The following is a 13,877-nucleotide window of genomic DNA, read 5'->3' on the forward strand; positions in this document are numbered from 1 at the left end:
GACAATGCACGTCTACATGTGGCATGTTTGACGCAACACAAGATTACGGAGTTGGGTTGGGAAGTTCTCCCCCACCCACAATATTCTCCGGATATGGCACCATTAGATTACCATCTTTTTTTGTTCTCTGCAACACCATCTTAATGGGAAAACGTATGCAAATGTGGAAGGTGTTAAAGAGGACATGTACATGTTTTTTGCTTAATAGCCAAGTGATTTCTTTAATCAGGGCATTAACAATCTGATTGTAAAATGGAAAAGCATCTTCGATAATAATGGGGACTATTTCATTTAATAAATGTTTTGTTTTGATATACAAGTTGTTCAAGATTTTTCATCTAAAAAAAAGGGGCATTAATTTATTGATGACCTAATAGATAATGATATTTAAAATCAATCTATTTATTTTGTTTCTAAGAAACCTATACGCAATGTTTTTGAAAATAAAGAGAAACTGATGACAGGTAATCCTAACAAACAAAAATCTAACCTGAAAGTAACAGAATTTTTACTTATATGTGCACTTACCAATCAGAGGGTGACAACCGTTGGTCATACAAGCGGATGGTCCCATCACCACAGCCTGCTACCAATAGGTGCAGAGTACTGTCAGATGACAGGGAGGTAACACAGCTGTCTGCACCAGTAGGTATATCCTGAAAATAATTGCAAAGGAAATGCTTACACTAACACACTTCAATGAATGATAAACTCATCAATGCCTAAAAAGTATGTAAAATTGTACTTTTTAACAAACATTTTTAATAGTTTACAAGCTGTGATATTAATCACAAAAACTTACTTCAGTTTCTACAATCTTTCTTAAATCATAAATGGAATATGCATGATCTAGTAGAAGTTCCACCTATGAACTGTTCTGGTTTATAATTAAACTGAGTGAACCAGGTGTTTCCGAGTATGTTTATACTCCTACAGATGAGGCAGTAATATTTACTGGTACAGATGTATATCTGTACTCAAAATCTCAATCCATTACTGTTTTTTGTTGGCCATAGCTATGTCCTTAATTATAAAATATATCAAACAAATAATATAAATCATCTTTGCAGTTCTATAACATTTATGAATGATATTACTAACATTAGAAATGAAAAACTCTTAATAAAGTGAAAAGGTTTGATAAACAAAAATAAATTTAACACAAACATGAATATTTGGTATTTATGACAAAGATACTAAGACTATTTGACACCGTTCCTACTTTTGAACTACATACCAGAGAAAAGGTAGTTAATCAGCAGTACCCTGCCAACCATCATCTGTGCTAAGTGTTTGACTATCACTTTCGTATTGCACCAATAGCTTGGGGGAGAACATTTTGTGGGAATAAATCTATGACTGTCCTCCAGTCCCAGTTTTTTTTGGCAACAACAAAAAGGCGGGAATAAAAACCTGTTGAAGGATGGAGAACAGGTTAGATGGCCTGCTGAGATAGCAATTCCCAAACTGCTTCAGACAGATGCTGACTGGTCATGGGATACCAAGGAGGAGGAAAAGAAACAGGGAAAGGAGATATGGAAGGTGGGGAAGGAAAAGGGATCATGAATCTTTCTGATAAAACCTGATGAACCCATTGATCTTCGACAAAGGAATGCCAGTGATGAAGAAAATCAGCAAGCCGAGCTCCCACTGGATCAGAACCAAGTACTGTTGGCAACATGAGGTGTGTCATTGAAAAAATGATGAGAAGAGCCACCCTGAGGAGGAGGGACAGGTAAGGGTTGGGAAGGAGATGGATGGGAAACGGTAATAGGTGGCATATGGGGTTCTGCCTGAGACCAACATGCAACAATATTGCAAAGGGTAGATTGTTGTTCACTGTTGCACCAATGCCACCTGTGAATCAAGTATTTCTGAGATCGTGTCAAAAACATATAGCCAGAGAAATGGGGCCATATGCAAGTCCTGAAGATAAGTTGATGGTAAAAGGACCCGAGTCAAAATCACATCAAAACCTAGAAGGTCGCAACAACAGAGAAACCACGTATGCAAAGCCAAAGCCGAAGATAACAAACGAGCTAGTGTGAAGGAAAGAAGGGAAAGGGTATCCCCAGAAAACCCCTCAGAATTTCTGTGGAGAGCCTGAGAGAGAAAGTGGAGAGAAGGAAGATACCATAAAAGAATTGTAAAGGTAACACACAGGAAAGAGTACTGGGCATGGGTCAGACTGACAGGTGATTTGGGAGCCACCCCCAAACAAGCAATATGGAACCTAACAACTGTTGGTCCAAAACGGAACAGTCAGCACAATGGTATGAAAGTGCGAACTGATCTGAAGCATGCGTAGGGTAAGGCATGCTAATCCCATCACTTAATTGGGAGGCAAATTGATCAGCATGAACCTGAATATCGGGGGGAGGGAGGAAAAACCAAAAAGGGGTGGGAAGATTGGCCATGTAGTAAGGAAGGATGTGGCTCATAAGAAATAGGAAAAAAGGATAAAACATCACATACCTGAGAAACAAAATCCAAAAAGACTGAGTTAGGCCTAACTGATTCCTCAGGTGGGGGGTGGGAAGGTATGGCAAAATCAGGAGGCAGAAATAGACGATCCAAGTCTGAACAGGCTCCATCTGTTCGGGAAGAACCAGGGCGAGATCCAGGGACAAAGGCTGGCCCATGTAACATTTGATCTCCTGGTAGATAAACGGGGATAAATCTACCATCTGGTCCTCCACACCTGAGGCCTGAGAAAGAACACTAGTCATTGATGTGACCCACAAAAGTGGTAACATGAACTTCAGAATTCATCGTGAAGAAGAATCCATCAAATTCAAGGGGTGAAAAAGAATAATGTGACTGGAAGTAACTGATACAAATTTAAAGTGAAGAAACTGTCTGAATGAAAACTAAATAAATTAAAGAAAACCACTTTGTGAGGAAACTTAAGCCAAAATGTTTAAACAAACAAGAACCAAGTCCAAACACAAGTGCTGCCAAATGAGAAGAGATAGTTCGGTAGAGGAGTATAGAACGAGTCCCATGCATCACATGAACATGTCATGCTGCTGTTGGTGGTGAAGTGATTCGTAAGATTTGCATGTGAGACACGATGGAATCTTTCAATTCCAATAGGTGGAGCAGAAGGTTTGTGATATGCGTAAAGAAATATTTTGTATATAGAGGGCAGCACTGAACAAACATAGCTAATTTTGTGAGGAGTTAAGTACCATATCTGAATTGAACTTTCCACCATACAGTAATCTATTAAAACTTTCATAATATGCTAATGGATTTGAATTTTTTATGGTATACACATTTGAACTTTCCATGATATACTAATCAATCTGAACTTTTCCATGCAGTAATCAATTTGAACTTTTCACAGAATACAAATTTATTTTAACTTTCTACAGTACACTAACTGATCTAATGAATATTTCATCTGCAACAACTGGCTATACAAAACATGCTGGAGTTACTATGTGCAAATAGTACATTAAAAAGGTTCATATTAAGATTGTTTCAATGTTCATGTTTTCCATCTGCTTAATAATCAATTCTGATGTAAACCAAGCTACAAGTAAACACTGTGTAAATACTATGTCACACTCACACAATCCTAGAATAGAACAATATACAGTATGACTAGAAAGTTCTTGACAAGGATATTTTAAATAAATATTTTTAGTTGACAAATCCAAAAGACATAAAAAAATCCCCTAAGCTAAGTAATATGGTTTAAGTTTCTGGTGTCTTCGAGCTCCCTTGGTGTCTGAATTCTACAAATATTTTCAGACATTTGAGGTAAGGTTTTGGTCATTGTTGTACAAAACTGTTAATAAAATATAATAACCAACTGTAACTAAAACTGATTAACTCAATGAAAAGAGCAAGAATAAATGATTATTAAATAAGTTTCTTTACTTACAAACTTCTATTTAACCAAACAATGTGTGGAAATCTCCTATTCATTTTGCCAAGGTGCCACAAGAATGCATATACAATAAAGTCACTAAAAATTACATCACCTTTGTCATGTATCTTAAAAATTAATGCATGTAAAATGGAAAGTATTACAAACAAAAACAGTTATAGCCTTGTCTCCTTTGCAAAAAGTCAAAACTATAAACAATAAAAAGTGAGAACTTTGTGAAAATGATCACTTAATTTATATTTACTACATGACCATGCTGAGGCTAACCAAACTCACTTAACAACAAAAGGTACACTATCTTCTTAATTCTTATCTCACTCAAGATAGATGAAAAAAAAAAGAAATAAAAGAAAAATCTAAAAACTGTACATCACTAAATACTATTGATTTTTTATGAAACACAATTTTGAAAACTGACAATAGCCAAGTAATATAATCAACCCAAAACACTACAGAATTTAGAATATCTTTAACAACAGGCTTGTAAAACTTAAACATAATAGTGAATGACACTTCAAGAAACACCTGCTACATTGGCTAACTTTTACATTTGTATATGAGAAATTGAGTCTTAGCAAGCCAATGAAATGATTTTTAATTATATTTTCTAAAACTTTGAAAATATTATTAAAAGAAGCTGTCAAAGTATTATATTTAATAGTGTTAACAAGCCAATGCTGTAAATTTCGTACCAACTTAATTTTTCATTGACCAGATATGCTTTTCCTATTCGCTCTAAATGTTCCATTCATTTACCTGTACTTTCTTTTCCTGAATGGCATCCCACACTCTGACAATTCGCACATCTCCAGAAGAAAAGAGTTTGGAGGTTTGTTGTTCCCACTCAAGCACCAGTCCAGAACCTAATATTTCAAAAAACAAAACAAATAAGAATTTAAGTTACAAATTCAACTATGTAATATAGTTGTTACATACTGAGCACAACACAATTTTTTTCCCCCATGAATCAAAGCCAGTAAGTAATTTTTATTTGTAAGTCCTCTTGTTTAGTGCAACATACACAATTGTTGTGTTTATGCAACCGACAATACTGGTAAAAGAGCAACAATTGCTGATTGGACAATATTCAACTTTGAGAATAATTGTATTTATAGGACTATTACAAAATTACAATTACAGCTAACATTCATTCCTAACAAATACCAAAGAAAACTTTTTCTGTGTCACATATCTTGCTGTATGACTACTTTAAGCCAGATACAATATTTTGGGAGGATTCTCATGGAACAATACTGAGAACATACATTACATGTTAGAAGTAAAGCTAACAAACACAACAAGAAATATGTGAGCATTAATCTAACATTATACACTTTTGTTATACATGCAAAACAGATAAATGTTATCTTGGGTTGAATGAATAACTATTATGGGTGATTGATAAATCACTGTTATCCTGTGTTGAACAAATAATGGTTACCCTTGCTCAATGGATATCTGTTCTCCTAAATGCTAAACATATAGTAACAATCCTGTTGTAAGAAGATAACTGTAATTCTAGACCAAAATAAATTACTGTTATCTTATTACTAAACATGCCAATGTTATACTGTTCTTAATATGTAACTATTTTCTGCATGTTAAAAAGAAAACAGGTGTCCTGCACAGTTTAAATTACTTTTAAACTTATTCTTTTAATTTTTTCTATTTCACAGTTTGTTCTGTAGATTCTGTTAGTTAAACCACAGAAGCCAGATTAACTATACTTGAAGCCTGAGGCTAATTTTATTTTTGGGGTTCTTTTCTATCGATTTTTATCAACACAACATATATGCCATTGCTTCAATGATAATCCATCTCTGCCTAGAGTTTAGCAAAATTTTCTCTATCATAATGGATACAAAGATACTTAAGTTCTTTGCAGATCTAAATGTAAGAAAATTATATATTTTTTATCTGAAAAAGAATTTGTTTCTAGCTTAATTTTTAGTGCCTAACCAGGACTGGATAAACTTTACAAATTCATTTTCTTCATACTTTGTGTAAGCATAAATCAATTTTGATAACATTTCAATCTTGAGTAACCTCAGGACAAAGAAGCACAAGCAGTAAGTGTCAACTGTAATCTAGTTTTGGATTTAAATGTTAGCTTATAATATGAGTACATTTCACATTCTTTATAATAAGCATAGATCATAATAAAATATTTTTAGATACTATATGTATATGTGTGTGTGTGTGTTTGTGTGGTATAAGAGACCATTGTGCTTAAATAAACCAGCCAAAATAACTTAAAAGAATAAATAAGGTTTTGACACACTACTGTTCCAAAAAGTTTTATTTATACAGTGGATGCCGCTTATTGTGATCACGGATAATGTTATCAAAATTATCAAGTCCTGACCAAATGCATAGAAATACATAAGAAAAACATTGTTTATTGTAACCAGTACTTTGTTTTATTTATCACTTTTAATCAGTTTAACCATCTCAATGTCAAGCGACCTGAGGAAGGTTCAACATAAAATAGGGCATGGCTAAGTTGTCATTAAGATTCCCTATGCTGTTGCATTTCCTTTCCATAATTACAGCATAGTTGTTTTCGTTCCTTCATGAAATATGATGCTCCCACAAATTTCTTTTTTTTAACCCTCTTTAATAATGGAAGAAGTGCATAAGAAATGTAAAGATCTATCCTTTAAAGAAAAAGTTACCATTTTAAAACGTAATGATAAGTTACTAAAAATGAGACAACATAATGTAGCAGTGCAATTAAAAATTTCCCAACCTCTTTCGTGTGAAATTTTTAAAAATCGAACCAACATTGAGAGGGGAGCAAAACAGAATGAAAACTTAATCTGTAAGAGAAAGTGCAATGTAAAAGATGATCACGTCAAATCAGCATTAAAACTTTGGTTTACTAATGTTCTGTTAGGCTGTTATTCGGACTTACCCAGAATTGAGAGATGAAGAAGCTCAAGACCATAAAGCTGATAAACCTCCAACAAGTGCTAAAATGCGAGGTGCGCTTCAAATTTTGTAACTTGGTGTACATCACAGATCAGGTGAGTTTCATAAATAGTATGAATATGAAAGTTTTATTAATGAATTGCTCCAATAAAATAGTAAACAGTCAACTTTAAATGAACTTTTCCAATTCTTGTTTTAATTGTTTTTCCTTTCATTAATTGTTTTTAAATATGTCAATAAACGTAAAAATCCAGTTTTCACACTTTTAGGTAATATATTTGCTACCCTATATCAATAAACATTACTGTAACTGCTGAATATTTATTTCTTCAGTTAATATTATCATTCGGTTATTGTTATTGATGCAAATGTGTCCCGAAGTGATCACAGTAAGCAGCATCTAGTGTATTTACAAATAATTATTGGGTTTATGACAAAACTAGCACACAAAAAAAGGCAGTGAATATAACAAAATTTAAAATTTCCTACTTCTTATTAAAATTATTAGGTATAACAAATGGCAGCACTTGTGTATATAAATCCTAGTTTTTGTCTACTTGGACAAATAAGTTTATGTAGTGACCTAAAAGACATTATATTTTCACTACAGCATGAAATATTACAACAAATGAAAATAGAAAAAAGTGTTTGTAGAAGTTAGTAAAACAGTGAGTGACAGATGGATGCCAATAAAGGTGAAAGGAAAGACCAGTGGAGCTGAATGCTGGAGTTTAAGAAAGAAAGAGCAGATGGTAAACATGACAGTGATGCAGATGTTGAGATGAATGACATGGGTATCAAAGGAATGAAACCATTAAGGAGAGGATGAAAGTAGTATCAATTATGGTGAAGATGAGAAAACTCACCTTAGATGGCTCAGTCATGTGGAAACAAGATAAGAGGAGTACGTTGATAGGGGAGCAATAAATAAGATACTGGAAGGGAAAGGACAAAACAGAAGAAAAGGGGGATGGATGTAGAGAGAGAGAAGGAGGGCATATGTAAATGCAGCTCTGATACAGAATAGGAAATAGTGGAGGGCGAGGACCAGAAAAGCAGACCCCAAGTAACTATTATAAATGCTAAAAAGAAGTCTAAACGACACTATATTCTCAATGCAGCAAAAATGGTAAAAATTTCTTAAAATTGCTCCTAAATCCCACCTCTTGGTGAAGGTAACATTTCTGACAGAGCTTGGAAAGCTGTGACCAGCTCTGGTTCCTTTCCTTCTTCTCCAATAAAGTTACGCCACACTCTTACTGCTCCATCATCTGAAAGATTAACACACATCTAACACCCATCTTCTCTTCTTCATAATGAACTATTTCTGACAGCAGAAAGAAACTTACCAACAAATGGTTAACAACTATAAACCAAAATAATGATTTATAAAAGGACAAGACAAAAACCACAAATTATCTAAATTAAAAAAAAAAACTTGGACAGACATAAATAAAAACTGATAACAAAAGTTTTTGAAAAAAAGGATTGTTCCTTACTTTTTTTCATAAATTTTTTTTCTTTTACACATCCAAAAGTTTTATTTTTACAAACTTGTCTTTCTGTTCTGTTTTGTCATTCTGAACAAACAGTACTCTAATTTATTGATATTAACTACCGTCATTCACAAGAAAGTCCAATTTCTTTTTTTATCTGTTAATTATAGGTTTTTTGTATTTTTATTCAATTCTGGAAATGTTTAAAGTGTTCAGATTTGTATACTTATTATAAATAAACAATAACTGCTATAACCATCAATATGTCAATATTCAGAAAAATGTTAGCTTTATGGAAAACAAAAGGTGTATTATTATTATTATTATTACATAAATGTTTGTTAAAAATTCAAATATTTAGTTATAGAAATCTAACAGGACTTCTGATAAAAATGGAATATTTTGGACATAAAATATTTTCAAAATAAAATAAGAACGTCTTTCCAACAAAATAATTGTTTATAAATTCATATAAAAGCATACATACATTCAAAACTTATGTACACTAACTGAGGTATCCGTTCAATACAGGGAAGTTACATGTGACCTCCAGGGGTCCAAAAGGTGCATACCAGGTTTGGTGACAACTGACTGGTCCAGATGTTTGCCAGTTGTAAGAGAACACACACACTTTTGTAAAATGCCAACATATATATAAGTGTTTGCATATACCTATGGCTTCATATGGTTGATAAACAACAATCTAAAACACACACTTTCTTCAAATAAATATGCAGAAAATACTACTTTTTAACAATTTTTGGTAATCTTACAGTTGGAATGAATAAGTTTAGCATAAATAAATGCTGTCAAATTTACAACATAAAAATATTTATGCATGTAACAGTTTGTGAATATTAATATTTTTGAAATGTAGGATGGTTTATAATAATCAAATTCTGAATGCTGAAATTATAAACCTTTATTAGTGTGATATACATATTTTAAAATCCACATATCACAATAATAAACAACCAATTTTTATGAACTATTACATAATGCCAAATAATTTGAAGCATAAATCATTTCATTCTTGACTGATTCAACTGGTGCTTTTCTGCAAAAAAGTATTTTCACCATTAAGGTCTCTTCCACAAGAGCTCTAACTCCAATGTCAATCAGACTCAATGACTAAATTTTAACTTGACATGCAACAATTCTAATAATTTTTAACATTATGATGTTGATACTCAGGCTAACTGGTGAGCTTTGGTAACAAGCTTAATGTCTTATCATTTATAACAGCATCTGATCAATGGAATGTACTTGAAATATGATAAATAGTCTTCTCAATTGTGATCCATACTGAGCCAATTAAATGAGAAATACTGAAAATTGATAGTTGTTATCTTACTTTGACTGAAAGAACTTATTACTACCTACCTGAACCAATAAGTAAAAGAGCCAAGTCATGACTGTTGAGGAAGTCCATTGCTGTAATGCGAGTGTTTACAGGGTTTCCATTAGGAAAGTTACTTAAAATCAAGCCTTGTTCCCAGTCCCAGATGCTGTTCACAACCATCAAATATAGACTATTATCAACTGAATCACACATTGTAAACTACCATCAATTCAATATACAGAAAATAATTGTAACCAACACAACATGCATGATCAGTTACTATCAATAAAGCTCTTAAATCCATTACAATCTATATAATATACAAAATATAAACTAGTATCAACACAATATTTGGAAATACAAGCTATATAAACTAAAGAGAAATCAGCTATTATCAACATTATGTATAGAAGATAAACACAATCATAAAGAAAAAGATATTTACTTAACAGTAAATAATAAACACAACATAAAAATATTAATCAATGTAACCTACTAATATCACAGGTATGCAGTATAATATCACAGTACCTGAAAAGTAGGTATATCCAGATACAAAAACATATCAACAAACAAAATCTCAAAAATGCAGTAAAATTTTAAATAAACTCCCTTTTTACGTAATTCTCTGCATTAAAGACCTCAATCAAACTGTTCTATTGAAATCAGTAATACCTCTGTAAGAAAAGAAACTGTGCACATTTTCTTAAGTTTAACATTAAATATGTCTTAAACTATTACTACTAAAACTTTTGGGGTCAAGAGCTTCTAAACATTCATAGATTTCATTGTAAAAACAAAACAAGTTTAACATTAAATTAGTGTTGTCTTAAATTATTACTACTATAACTTTTAGAGTTAAGGGCTTTCATTGATTTCAATGTGAAAACAATACAAATTTTTGATCAATATACAGGTTGTATAATGTGGGAAAAGAATGGTAGCAAATACTTAAAAAATTAAATAAAATGCCATATCATAAAAGTTATTTTTCCTTTTGCTTTATTATGTGATCACATAGACACAATAGCCAAAGATTTATATGTACAGTATAAAAAACTATGTGTAATACAGTAAGTTACACACTAGTGAACACTTTAAAAATAAAATTATGAAATCTAACTCTATTTCAAAATTTTTTTACTCAAAAAATATTGAGAATTGATGTTTTGCCATTTTGTAATATTTATTCAGTGTAACCCCCAAAAAATTATTGTTCAAACTTACACTTCTGCACAGCTCTGAAGAGTCATACCAATTTTTTAGAACCTTTCTGCCCATCCCAAAGCATAGGTTTATATTTTCTAAGAAACTATCATCCCTTGGAAATATAATTATCATGATTTTGTTTCTCATGTGGTTTTCATTCTCCTTCTCTTACTTTTTAAAACAGTGAAGTTCAAAATGTTTTGTGGTACAGATAGATGGCTAGTTTTAATCTCTTTCCTACCTGTATGAATCCTTATTTGAAACAACAAAATAAGATTCATATGGATGAAACTGAATTACTGAAGGGATACTGATGTTTTTGTTGATGAATATTTGTTCATCCAGTCTTCCTATATCTGAAAAGTAAAGCTGTTGTGTTAACTAATTTATTCTTATTATAAATGAAAACTTTAACTTATTACACTAGTAAATTTAAGATCTTCAACTCTGAAAAGTTTTACTAATTACTTAATTCTTGTTTAAACATGAAAAATATCAACTAATCTCATCATTAAATCTAACCTTCACACAGCTAAAAAGTAAAGATACTAAAATATTAAATCCAAACTCAACATATGAAAAGTAATATTATTGTAGTAGTGTTACCAGTGCTTTGTATTTGACAAAGGCAGGCAAGTGAAGTATTGCACTCCTAAGACACCTCCAGTAGTGAGATTGCACTCCTTGAAGTTTGACACTTCCAAGGACAGTTTACATGTTTACTAAATTTGAGTTTAAACTCTATTGATCCTTGTTTCAATAATTTAATAAACAAGCCATGTAAATAACCTTTAATATATAAATGTATTTGTATGACAAATGTGACAAGCAGGTTAGAAAAATCAATTATTTCTGTGGCATATGGTAAACTGATGATAGGTGTGAAAATGCACTCTTTGGGTCAAAATTATGCATGTGAAAGTGCAATCACGCCTAAAAAACAAAACAATGAATCACCAGTTCTTTTATCATCTAATAAATATTATTTAAGCAAATCAAATTTGCTCATATCTAGAAAATGTATTTTCCTTATGCTTGAAAACAGAGTTTATTGTAGTAACTGTTCCAATTCTCTGACATCTACAAAATGAAGATACTGTTAAACCACACCAACTGAATCACATCCAAAAGGGATAGTTTCATTAAACTACTTAGTGGTGAAATCTGATTCACAGCTACAAATGACAGATAAACAAACCATGCAATAGAAAACAACTTCTCCTTCAAAAGACATTTTCAAGTAAATTTGTGTCTTACTTGTACAAGTTCCAAGGCACAATAAAATTAATCCTGAACCTACAATCACAAATCTTCTTTAGCAGTTATCAGACCTCAGATGGCACATCTATGATGAAGATGATGTATGTATTCCTTTATAAATAAACAGGGTACTTATTTCTAATTCCACCTAGTGATCATAACTATTATCCAGTAAAACTTGGGTAACATTATGATCAAATACACACTCACATAATTTCTATCAATAGGATAAGAAAATTTATGATAATTTACATACAGAAGAGATAACTACAAGCTAATGTGGAAATGATGCACCCTGAGGAAGATACATGATAAAATAGAACTCACACACTAGTGGGGATACATTATCTACAAATTTAAACTCAATTTACAAACTTCACTAAAACTAAAAAAGTACAACTTAAAAATTAAAATTACCATTCAAAATCTCCAGTCAGCTTTTTTAAAGGTAGTTAATCTTAATGATATGATAGAGATAAATAAATAAGAAAAACATGGAAGAAGAATCTTACAATAAAGATGAATCATTATGTGTCATGCATGTGTGTACATGTGTTAGCATCCATACCCAGAGTTGGTTTGCTCAATTACCATAGGTAATAGGAAATTAAAAAAAAACCTGAAATATGGCACAGTTACACTTTTTTATTATTGATTTTTGGCTTCCATCACCAAGCACTGGCTGGTTTGATAACCCTAATCTTTTGTATGGTAACATGATGAACATAAGCTGTTTTGTTTTAATCTTTTTGCCTGAGAAGGGGGATAAATAAAAAGGCCCTGAAACAAAGCACATTTATACTTTTTTATAGATTTTTTGGCTTTGAATTTAAAAACACAAGTACTTAACCAATTAGATGAGTCAATTATTACCTTTGATAAAGCAGAGTATGCAATTAGCATCTCATAAGGTCATTGGGGGTTTAATGCAAAAGAAAGGAGTAGGGGGAACATTATCTAAAAATTGTCTGTTACACAATTTTTGCTTCCTTAATGGGTATTGTCAGATAGTGCTTATAAAAACAAAAACAAATTACTAACAACAGACCACTGGAAATGTTAAGTAAAACATACTTTCTGAAACTGGCATTCTAGTCCTCATAATAGTCACATACCTGTATGAGTAGCATAATGAAACACAAAATATCTAGAAACATTACTATTAAAATAAAGAAAATTTGAATTTCTCATATACATTTCAACAATTTAGGACATTGGAAGGTTCTTAATAAATGCTTTCGGTCAACACCAGATTTCATCAAGCTAATTAAATTGAGCACTTATTCAAAAAAATATTAAAGTGCATAAAATTTTTCAGACCATTAAACAAAATAACAATTGCATGAAAAACAAAGTCAGTTGTCAAGTTGATACTTCTGGTTAAAAAGAATCTTACTGGAATCCTTTTTTGAAACAAATACAACAAAAAACAGGCACTAAACAAACCTACTCACCAACTTTTTTCTGTTCTTCTGTTACAGCCATCCTACAAAGTGCATTTCTTTTGAACCTCATCTCTCTCTCCAGATACTGAGAGCTTTCTACATCCACTTCATCTATAAACTACAAAACAACTTACTGTATAGTTAAAAATAAGGTAGTACAAAGAGATTAACTATGGTCAACTAGCAATACATACAGTAAAAGTTATATAAAGTGTAACAACCAAGGCAGAAATGAGTAAACAAAAAGTGTATGCATGTGTGTATATGCACACCTATATATATATATATATATATAT

General features: G+C 31.8%; 1 protein-coding gene across 1 annotated transcript in view; it reads right to left on the reverse strand.

The window, feature by feature from the left end:
* LOC106465361 (regulatory-associated protein of mTOR-like) overlaps positions 1-13,877 on the reverse strand; it is a 79,816-nt gene that overhangs the window by 8,969 nt on the left and 56,970 nt on the right. The window contains exons 22-27 of the mRNA XM_022393238.1: positions 13,591-13,699; positions 11,118-11,232; positions 9,709-9,833; positions 7,993-8,100; positions 4,655-4,761; positions 529-656 (exon numbers count right to left, since the gene is read on the reverse strand). Coding sequence (XP_022248946.1) covers positions 529-656; positions 4,655-4,761; positions 7,993-8,100; positions 9,709-9,833; positions 11,118-11,232; positions 13,591-13,699 — 692 coding nt within the window. The remainder of the gene's footprint in view (positions 1-528; positions 657-4,654; positions 4,762-7,992; positions 8,101-9,708; positions 9,834-11,117; positions 11,233-13,590; positions 13,700-13,877) is intronic.

The sequence above is a fragment of the Limulus polyphemus genome, unplaced genomic scaffold, assembly GCF_000517525.1.
Source record: "Limulus polyphemus unplaced genomic scaffold, Limulus_polyphemus-2.1.2 Scaffold1921, whole genome shotgun sequence".
Lineage (NCBI taxonomy): Eukaryota > Metazoa > Arthropoda > Merostomata > Xiphosura > Limulidae > Limulus > Limulus polyphemus.